This window comes from Marmota monax, unplaced genomic scaffold (assembly GCF_021218885.2).
Source record: "Marmota monax isolate L192 unplaced genomic scaffold, Marmota_monax_Labrador192_F-V1.1 WCK01_AAM20220418_F8-fsc00004, whole genome shotgun sequence".
Taxonomy (NCBI): domain Eukaryota; kingdom Metazoa; phylum Chordata; class Mammalia; order Rodentia; family Sciuridae; genus Marmota; species Marmota monax.
This window is the reverse complement of record NW_026692881.1, coordinates 17390740-17401622: the sequence shown is the minus strand read 5'-3', so window position 1 is coordinate 17401622 and position 10883 is coordinate 17390740. Positions and strand designations below refer to the sequence as shown.

Genomic DNA, 10883 nt, shown 5'->3' with positions numbered 1-10883 from the left:
AACTTCCCTTGACTCCAACTCCCTCTTCCTCCCCTTTCTCCAAGGGCAGAAATGGAAAATTAGGGGCAGACACAAACCAGATGGGGTAGCAAGAGAGAAGAGGGCCTGAGGGCACAGCCCCGTTGTTGTGCCTCAGGGAAATGAAACACATAGCTGAGGTTCAAACCCACTAACATGCCCAAAGGTTCACATAGGTTTACACAAATATACACATGGAGAACCACACACAAATACGCATATTCAAAAACATAAACACCTTCAAGTAACGATGCACACAAAATGCCCATCTAATATGCACAGATTCCAGGCCATAGGGCTCCTCAGCGGTCAGCCTAACTGGAACCCTAGCCTCCCAGCGAGTTTCTGAGAGCGCAGCCCCAGCCCTGGCCCGGCCCCTACGGGCCCCCGCCCAGCATCCGGAACAGCTGGAGTCGGCCGGGCAGTACTCACAAGCGCGGCGCTGGGCTGGGCGGGGCCCGCAACGGGGCCCCGGCCCGGGCCCGGGCAGAGCAGCGGAGAAGCCCCAAGCCCTTCCCAGTAGCTCCGGCACTCGGCCCGTTTGCCCATTAGACGCCTATCATCAAAAGAGTCGTACCCTAGCCGGCCGGAGAGCCAGTCGCAGACCAGGCTAAGAGTGTGCAAGATTGCCGGAGGAGGTAGGGTGGCCGCTTCGGTCTCAGGCCGGGGTAGAGGCGCTCACAGACACCAACAACTCCTCCCTCCGCCTCCTGGCATGGGGAAGGCTGAGCCCTCTGACTGGCCCCCTCCCCCAACCGCTGGAATCCCCACCCCTGTCCCGCGTTGCCCACCCAGGGCTGTGAAGCTGGCTCTGACCTCCTGCGCGCCAGTCCAGGAGGGCTTCAGGTTCCCTTTCTCCAAGCACATGGCCCAGAGCTGGGGGTGAGGGACAAGGATCGGGAATGGGGCTCTAGGTTCTTGATTTCGGCTTGGCAAAGTCCACAGTGGGCGGAACCGGGCCCACCCGGACTCCTGTTCTTACCTGACCCGCGCCGCGGCCGCGTCCCTCCCTGGTTGGGGCTCCCGCCACCCTTCTCGGACTCCAAATCCCGGGTTGGAGAGCCTGAGACCTCCGGGCTGGCGCTGCCACCGCAACCAGGCCTGCGGGAGGCGGGTGCGCCCGGAGCTCGGCTCTCAGTTTGGGGTGGGGGCGGTGGCTTTTCAGTCGCCCGAGGTTCGGGTGCAATAAAGGCGCCGCTAATGTAATTTACAAACAGCTCGGGCCGAGAGCGGCGCAGCGCCCGGACTGACAGGCGCATTAGGCAGGCTAATTCCAGCCGGCTCCTCCTACCCCCGGCCCGCTAATTAATGAGCTTCCCAACTTAGAGCCGCCTGCATTGGACAGAGAGAGAGAGAGAGAGTGAAAGAGAGGGCGAGAGAGAGGTAGAGAAGGAGAGAGACGGGGGGAGCAGAGAGAAGAGAGGGAGGGAGGGAGGGAGAGAGGACAGGGAGAGAGAACAGAGAGAAAGAAGAGAGGAGAAAGACTGGGAGAAAGCAAAGAGAAAGAGAAGTGCCGTGAAGCTGCAGATAATTGATTACTCCTCGATCAAGGCTAACTTGTTAGCAATAGTCAATTGCCCCGTCTTTCCGCCTCCCCTCGCAGTCCGGGATCGGCGCCCTTGCTTCGGCTTTTCCAACTGCCGCCGCCAGGACCCGGGGCCAGGAGCCGCCGCGGAGCCACCTGATACCTTTAAATAGCACCGGGGCTGGCGAAACTGGAGCCCCGCGCTGCGCGCCCCGGCTCCGGCCCCGGATTGCTGGAAGCCCGGGCAGCAGCGGCGGCTGCGGCGGCGCCCGCGTCAGCGCTCTACTTCGTGGGCCCCGCGCGTCTAAGCCTGCCTCAGCCACCGCGCTAATCAGTCCGGTGCCCGGTCCGCGCCCTGCCTGGCGCGGCCTCCTTGCCGCCGCCTGCTCGCACCGCCCGGGGCCCGAGCTGCCCGCGGGCTGGGTCCCCGCGGCCGGAGCCGCCCCGGCGGGGCCCCCAAACGAGGCCGAGATGACTTCCAAGGAGGACGGCAAGGCGGTGCCAGGGGAGGAGCGGCGGCGCAGCCCGCTAGACCACCTGCCACCGCCCGCCAACTCCAACAAGCCGCTGACGCCGTTCAGTATCGAGGACATCCTCAATAAGCCGTCTGTGCGGAGAAGTTACTCGCTGTGCGGGGCGGCGCACCTGCTGGCCGCCGCGGACAAGCACGCGCCGGGCGGCTTGCCCCTGGCGGGCCGCGCGCTACTCTCGCAGACCTCGCCGCTGTGCGCGCTGGAGGAGCTCGCAAGCAAGACGTTTAAGGGGCTCGAGGTCAGCGTCCTGCAGGCAGCGGAAGGTAAGAGCCTCCGCTAGGTTTCCCTTTGCCCAATGCCTCACGCTTCTGTTTTGTGCCCTATGCCTCTGCTCACTTCTTCCCGCGCCGGTCGCCAGGGCCCTCTAGCCCGAGCCTCTGCCGCTGGGAGTGGTGATAGGTGGGACAGAACCCAATCCCTATTTTCTGTAGACCTCTGGGTAGGCCAGAGTCCGGGTGATCTGAGTATTGTGGTGGGAACCCAAGCTCTCTCCCCAGTCTGCATGCTCTGCTGGGCTCCCTCTGGTTCCCAGTGGCCTGGCGCTCCTAGCCCTTCACGATTCTGGGTGGGGAATCAAGAAAACCTTTTGCTGCGATTTTCTGGGTAGGATAGTATCAGGCGGCGGTTGGGAAGCAGTAGGGGAACCAACACCGTGTTGACACTATGATCCCAGAGTACCTATCTGGGTTCCTCTGGCTTGCAGAGACTTTGAATCTTTCAAACCAAGTCTTAGGTGGCAGGCAGAAACCAAAACAAATTTTCTTAGCGATTTCAAGGAGACCAGAGACAGGAGGTTTGTGACAATTCAGGCTTGCTCTGGTGTGAGAAGCTGAGTCAAATAGGGGAAGGGAAATGAGGATAGACTGCAGGCCCTGATGGGCCTGTGTGGTGTGGGGAGTTAAAGGGTGAGAGCTAGGGTGGGTTCTCCACTCTCCCGATGGGAGCCTATACTGTCATTTCTTTCCAGGTCGTGATGGGATGACCATCTTTGGGCAGCGGCAGACCCCCAAGAAGCGGCGAAAGTCCCGCACAGCCTTCACCAATCACCAGATTTACGAGTTGGAAAAGCGCTTCCTATACCAGAAGTACCTGTCCCCAGCAGATCGCGACCAAATCGCGCAGCAGTTGGGCCTCACCAACGCACAGGTCATCACCTGGTTCCAGAATCGTCGTGCCAAGCTCAAGCGGGATCTGGAGGAGATGAAGGCCGACGTGGAGTCCGCCAAGAAACTGGGCCCCAGCGGGCAGATGGACATCGTGGCGCTGGCAGAACTCGAGCAGAACTCGGAGGCCGCAGGCGGCGGTGGCGGTGGCTGTGGCAGGGCCAAGTCGAGGCCGGGTTCTCCTGCACTCCCCCCAGGCGCCCCGCAGGCCCCGGGCGCCGGGCCCTTGCAGCTCTCGCCCGCCTCCCCGCTCACGGACCAGAGGACCAGCAGCCAGGACTGCTCGGAGGATGAGGAAGACGAAGAGATCGACGTGGACGATTGAGCGGCGCCTTGTGTCTTTCGCCGCCCTGGGCCCCAAGCGCCCGCACACCCGCCGCCTCCCGGACCCGACCGCCGAGGGGAGCTGGGACCTCCTCTGCAACTCCCGCCTCCTCCCTTGTCCCAGGGCCCGGACTCGGCTCCCAGCAGCCGCCTCTTCCCTCTCGAAGCAATAAACCCGGGCTGGCCGCCGGGCGGGCTGCTATACACGGCTTCCGACGCTCCGGAAGCCCTCGCCGTGCAATTCTGTATGGCTTCTGTATAAATATTTAAACCTATATAGCAGGTTCTTCCCAACGCAGCCTGGTTTTTTCGTTTCTTTTATTTTTTTAAATCTCAGAGATCTCGATGTTTTTCAAAGCTCTCGGGCTACCGGGTTGGCTGAGGGCGAGGCAGAATCCAGAACACTAACCCGCGGTCTAGAGAAGGGGGTAGCTCAGGCTGTTTTGATTTTTCTCTGCATGTGGCGAATGCACCAGCCAGCTCCCTCTCGCCTCCCTCGACCGTTTGCAGTTGACTTCTTTTATTTCCTTCTGCCTTTTTTTTCCCCCGCGTGGGAAGGGGGTAAGGGAGGCAGCCGGGTCCTGACTTGCAAGTTTCTAAATCGATTTTACCTTCCCCGACCCCCGCGAGAGAAGTCTGTTTTCGATGCCATTTCTGCCTCCCAATACCCACTTATGCTATTTTTAAGATTCCTCTTTCCCTCTTGCATTTTTCTGGGACAGATTGCTGGAGTCCAGCTCTTAGGGACAAAATAGGGGGACATCCAACCAATAACCAACCATCGAAAACAGAACCCAAAGCCCTAGAATTATTTTTTACTCTTTTTAGAATTTTTCTGCATGTGACAGAGACAGAGAGGAGGCCGACCCAAGCCCTCACCCCCACTTCCTCTGCAGCTCTGGGTCTGTCTTGCCATCTCCAACACCCTGCTCCCACCTCCACTTGGCCGAACAAGGATGGCTCATTGAGCGTGGGTCGCGCGTGCTTCCCCCCTGCTCCTGCCCTGCCCTCTCCTCTTCGGACTGTTCCCAAGGCCTCTTTCTCCGATAAATAAAGTCTTTGCCATTTTACTAGAACCGGCGGTGAGCGTGTCTGAGTGAGTGGGCCCGACCGGGGAAGCACGGCAGGCTAAACTTCTAGTCGTTGCTCCTCACCGGCCACCCCAGCCATGGAGATTTGGGGGAGTTTCTGGGCAAGCATGAGATCGCGGGGTTAGAAGGAAGCATTGGGAGGAGGTGCTTCTTGTCCATAAACACGCATTAACTACTAAATGGGGGGAGGGAAGAAGCGGGCTTCGAAAGGTCGGGGTAAAAAGCAAGACAAGTGATACTGGGGAAAAACGCGAGTGAAAGTGGGAGGCGTCAAGGCACAAAACTAGTTGCGTTGGGCGAAAGATGAGAAGAGAGACTTGTTTTGCCCCCTCCTTCCATATTCTACCTGGGCTCCCGGAGACACTGGCTAAATCCAAAGTGCTCTGGAAGGTGTCATTCAGTATGACATCAAGGTGGAGCCTGGGGGCTCTCAACTTGTGCTCCCTCCCCAGGCCTCATCCTTGGAGAGCAGGAATAAAAAAGAATGAGGCTGAAAGCAACAAGGGGGGGCTGAATTGCACACAAGGGCTCTGGGGGATGTGAGCCCGAAGTGGGAGCTAAGGTAAATTTCTGGTAACGTCCATAAATTCTGGGCCCAGAACTTGGTTGGGAGCAGAGTCATGAATCTTGCAGGGACTCTTTGAGGTTTGTGGTGACTTAACAGTGGTTGGGACTTAGCTTTCACTTTCCCGGATTGAAAGGATTTCTCTCTTGGCTTTTGTTGTCTCTGGGCTGGCGAGTGGCCGCTGTCACTAAAGTCGGGTCCCGCCCCGGGCCGCTCGGCTCTCTTTCTCCTCAAAATTGATGTGAGAAATTCGCATCTGGTCTCGGGCAGACGATGCCCCCGCCCCCCGGGCCTGAGTCAGGAACGTGCGTGTCCAGGAGGAAAACTAAGAGACAGCCAGAAACGGGGGGGAAAGAAAGAAAAGAAGAAGGAAAAAAAGAAAGAAAGGAGCAGAGAAAGACACTCCAGAAGCAGAGCTAGAAAGTGGACAGCCAAGGAAAGGGAGGAGAGTGGAAAAGAAGAAAATTTACAGACCTAGAAAGAGAAACGGAGACAGAGATAGGGAGAAAAGGATAGTGTAGGTAGAGGGGAGAGAAGAGAGGAGAGGGACCAGAGAAGGAGGCGGCCGGGCAGTCGCGCGGGCGTTCGGTCGGTTCCTCCCGGGCGACATAAATCGCCCTCTCTCAGGATGGATGGGTCTGTAATTCGGAGCGCGGACCATGAAGGCCGGGACGAATGGGCCCGGGCGGCCGCTGACAGGCGACAATAGCCCGGCCCAGCCCCCCGCGGCTCCCGGTGCGGGCACGGCCGCGGCCCTCCGCAGCCCAGAGCGCGCCGGCGCTGGCGACCATATGGTTTTTGAATTTTCTTCACAATTTGTAGACAATTTGATGGATTAGGTCCCCGCGCGCGCCTCCCCGGCACAAAGGCGGCGCAGGGACCGCGGCGCGGCGGTCACCCGGGCATCTGCGCCCGCCGTGCGCACCCCCCCTCGCCCAGCCCCCGCCCTGCGCCCGGAGCCCCGGGCCGCCCGCCCAACACGCCCATGAATCCCAATGAAGCGGCCCTGGCACCTCCGGCCGCTCCCTTCTTCGCGGCCCTGGGCTGGGCCCTGCTGGGTCCCTTCGGTCTGGGGGCGGCGGCCCCGAGGCTGAGCCCACCCGAGCTGCGGCGCCCGCGGGGCGCGCAGCTAAGCAGGCGCATCGGGGCTGAGGAGAAACGGGGCCATTTATCCGCCCGTCTAGTTAAAGCGGGTTATTTGTTTGCTTCTCCGGCCTCCCCCTCCCTTCCCCTCCCCCTCCCCTCCTCCCCCTCCCTTCCCCTTCTGCCTTTTATTCTTTTGTCTCTAAATGGATTTAATGAGCCTGAAAAACATGACAATTGAATATAACCAAGAAATAAAAAATAACGAGGGAGGAAGGAAGGAGGAAAAGAAAGAGGGAAAGAAGAAAGGAGAAGGATTAATAAAGAAAAGAGAAAAATCAATTCAATTCAGCAAATGTTTATTGTGTGCAGGTGGCTAGGGAATTGAAATGAATCAGATTCCGTTCCTGCCTTCAAGGAGCTCCCACTCTAATGGGCAAGCCCGCAAGCAACTCAGACCCTAATAGCAGACCCTGGCCATGGGGCAGGGAAGTGCCTCTTGCAAAATGCAGAGAGATGAATTCGGGCTCCAGGGTAGTGATGGTGGCTTCCACGGAGGAGGAGGTGGCGTGGGACCCAGGCCTTGAAAGACATAAATAATTCGTTGTTTCTATAGGCTAGAAAGGACGGCAAGCCAAAGTAAGGACTGGACAGTCGCCTAAGGGAAGGAGGAGAGGGGTGTTCCTGAGAGCCTTAGGCTAAACCCGAGCAGAGGAGGACTGAGGAGAGAGAGCCTCACGCTGTGTCCCACAAAATTTGGAAAGTGGAGCTAAGCCACTCCTCAATCACGTTGGCTCTACAGAATCCGATGCCTCCCCGGGGTTGCTGGTGGGCTCCTGGAGCTCCACCGACCATGCACACGGTTGTTAAGGCCAGGCGGAGCACGCAGTTTGGGGCTCATCTTAAGGCCCCATAGCGCAGAAGGCAGTGGGGAAGTAGGCGATCGTGGTTAAGGGCTGAGGGACTTGGGACCAGGCAAGGGACTGGAATCCAGGGAGGCCTGAACTCTAGCCCACCGGCTCCTTAGCTCTCCCAGTTCTGATGAAGGCTGACACCCCTTCGCGCGGTCCAGGGGCTTTCAGATGGCCTTGACTGGACCTATGATGAGAGAAGGTTTGGAACCCCAGGTGTCAAACCTGAGCCTCTTGGAAGGTGCCTGCTGGGCCTGTCGTGGTTCGGCTGTGTGTGGTGTGTGCACACAGGAGTGGGCTCCGTGGGATCGGGGCGTATATATTGCCTATCTGTTTCTTCTGCGTGTCTGACTGTGCCGTGGATCGTGTGAGGGACTGTGAGGCCCACGGCCACTCTCTGGGCCAATTTCGTTAAGGCTCGGCCCTTTGCCGAGTTCCGTCATCGCCTGAGGTCATTACCGACCTGTTCCCTCAGAAATCTGGCCTCTCTGCGGACCCACTTTCGGTTCCTGGCTGCCAGGGGAGAAGGCTAGGCTTTGTCTCTCCCTTCCCCACTGGGACCCGGGCCTCGGCGCGGCTTGCCAAGTCTCGGGATGCGGTTAGTTTCTGCTCTCCTGTCCGCGCGCGGACCGGCCGAGCCGCAGGGCGCGTTCTGGCTAGTTCTGCTTTCCCTGCTCCGGCTTCCCGGCTCGGCGGCCTAGCGGGAGGCGCAGGGTGAGGCCGGGAGGCGCAGTTCCTTATTTTACGAGGTGTCGGGCCGGTGTCAGACGCAGCTCCGATAAGTAATACTCCAGTCTGAGGGACCAGAACGTGGTAATTAATCCCAAAGACTTAAGTGTATTTTAGTTCAGGAGAAAAAAAATCACTAATTCAATCGTCCGGAAAATTGAAGTTTGATGCATGAGTCCCCCCTGAAAGGGACGGGCTGGGGCCCGCACGCCTCCCCTCCGCCCCTGCCCGTCACCGCGGGGTCCCCCTCCTCCCCACCCTTCTGAGCCGCTGGGTCCAGGAAAGTCCACTAGCCCCGCCCTGCGCGTTCCCAACCTCCGGAACCCAGCGGCACCTGGGCTTTGCTCTCCACCCCCAACAAACAGCCCTTCTTTCTTGAGGGCCAGAAAACAGTTTGTGCTGACAATACACAAGCTCCCCAAATGCATGGAGGGAGAATAAGGGAGCTCCAGAGATGTAAAAGGAGCAGCCAGATAAAGGGTCAGGGTTGGTAAGACCAGGGGCTGAAAGGCATGTGAGAAAAGGGACAGGGAAGCCTGAGTGAGCTGGGTGATGAGGGTCAAAGGGTAGGATGTCCCTGTTGTAAAATGGAGAAATACAGTGGCTTCCAGTTGTGTGTGTGTGTGTGTGGGGGGGGGTGTAGAACTGGGTAAACTGGGTAGTGGTGATTGGGCTGTACAGGTGAGGTGTTGTGTGGTAGATGGGTTCATCTATACTGTGCCATGTGCTGGAATGGAGGTCTGAAGCAGACTTTGGCAGGCCTAAGAGCATGGCCTCTAGGTGTGTCCATAGGCCCAGTTTCCCAAAGGACAGGTTCTTGGGACTGAAGTTAAGGAAGATGAGGGTTCCTGGGCTTTATGGCATGTGCATGTGAAAGAACAATACCCTGAAGAAAGGAGAAGCCCCATCTCAAAGTTTTCCTTGGGGTTCCACCTCTGTATCAGCTGCTCTCAGCAACTCATTCTTCTTTTTTTCCACAGCTGCCAGTCCTGGGCGAGTCTTGAAACTGAGTGAGTGTGTTTGGTGAGCAGTGTAGGGACCAACAAGAATGTGTTCCTGAGTATGCCACTGAGTGTGTGCAGTTGAGAGACTGAGCATGTGCCAGTGATTGATGGAAACAGAGCATGTGTAACTAGGAATAACTGGGTGTGTTCTGCTGCGTTCTGTGTAACTGATTGTTGCAAACTAGTGTGTGCAACTAGGTGTGACTAAATTTGTGCAATGGAGAGGAAAAGAGTAAAGCTGTCACTGGGGTGGGTATGACCAGTGGGTGAGCAATGCTGGGGTGAGTGATGTGTGCAGGAAGCCACTGTGAGCAGATAACCAGGAGAATGCACATTGATAGGGAATGGAAGCTACAGCCCGACAACACAGGAGTCCTAGCCCTGAACAGCTTGGCCACGCTGGCTACTCAAATTTACATGTACAATGTGGAGGGCAGAGGTGGAAAGCACCTGGCCTGAAGGAAAAGTAGCTCACAAAAGAAGTGAGCAGATGGTAGTATGGGGAACCTTCAGCAGGGATGTGAGTCTACTTTGAGGACAGCTGAGTCCAGCAAATGAACACTATGAAGGTGCAAGCTTATTCTTTGAAAACAAGTTGGGGAGGAGCTAGTATCCTTTGCTGTGCTGTTGTAGTGGTCTGGCCCCCTTGCTTGCCCCCTCCCATTCAAGTTGGCCTCTAGGTTGAACCTTTGTCTCTGGAGTTGTCTGCCGACCCACCCTTGGCTGCATCAGTCCTCAAAGGCTCTGCTTCTCCCAGTTCACTCAAGGGAAGTTCCTCCTCTATGGGAAGGGGCCAGCTCCACACAAGATGGGGAGAGTACAAGTGGCAATATGCACACATGTGCATGTGGGATGGGTGGACAATGCTGCCAGCAGGGCTGGGAGTGAATGAATCCTGATCACTTGGAATCTGGTGTATGAGTGCATGCAGGGATCCATTGCTGTGCATTGGTGTAGGCATCTGACCCATGTGTAGTTTGTCCCATGGAGAGCTGGATATTGCACTTTGTGAGTGGGGTGGATGCTATGAAGAAGAAAGATTGATTATCTGTATGTGTGTGTCCTGGGACCTGAGCAGATTTAGTTGTCACCATGTGTATACAGGGGTTTGAGATGTAACCATATCTGGGTGTGAATGTGACATTTCAGTATGTGGGATACAGGCACGTCTACCTGAGTGTCTGCACCCTCCACCCCAAATTCAGTGGTCCAAGTCAGGAGCTTTGCAGAAAAGGGGACTCAAGGGCTGGGCATCTTCTCTGCCAGGAAATGGGGGCCCTCCTCTTCCTTATCCCCCTCAACATAGAGGCTAGAGTGGGAGACTAGGTAGGAAAGAGATGATCCCTCCCACTTCCCAGAGGCTTTTCAAGGTGAAGTGTCTGGGTCTTCTCTCTTGTGTCTGTGAAGGATCCTATTGATCTGGATGCCTGAGGTTTCACATGAAGGGTAGTCCCAGGCAAGCACACAGACACAAAGCCAAGCTACAACATAGGCACACAGTGTTTCATAAACATCCCAGAGTAAGGCAGACACACAGTTACACAGACCCACAATGCGGAAACCCAGTATACACCTACAGTGACACAGACACACAGGATGCCTGAAACACAGTGCCAATGGCACACACACGAATTACACATATAAACCTTTGCTGTTAAACAGATAGACACCATCCTCAGCTCCACAGACAATATAGGCACAGGGACACAGGCACAGGCCACAGTTACCAACAGCATACTAGGCACAAGCTTCCTGACATTTTCTGCAAGCGCAGGAGTGGGGAGGGAGCTGACTGTTCGAGGCTGCTTTGGTGGAAATGCCTGCTGGTGTTCTGATGTTCTGAGGGAGTCCAATAGCAGAGAGGGCAGCCAGTAGCAGACAGGAGTGGCGGGGCAGGGAGGCTTTGGCTGTGTGGGGGAGCGCCCAGCCCCTGGCCC

The 10883-nt window shown here is 57.2% G+C and overlaps 1 protein-coding gene across 1 annotated transcript; it reads left to right on the top strand.

Annotated features, from left to right (window-relative positions):
• Positions 1-2014: 2014 nt before the first annotated feature.
• Positions 2015-3564, top strand: Lbx1 (ladybird homeobox 1). Its single transcript, XM_046449725.1, has 2 exons — positions 2015-2339; positions 3044-3564. The coding sequence occupies exons 1-2, from the start codon at positions 2015-2017 to the stop codon at positions 3562-3564; spliced, it is 846 nt and encodes a 281-aa protein (XP_046305681.1).
• The last annotated feature ends 7319 nt before the right edge of the window (positions 3565-10883 follow it).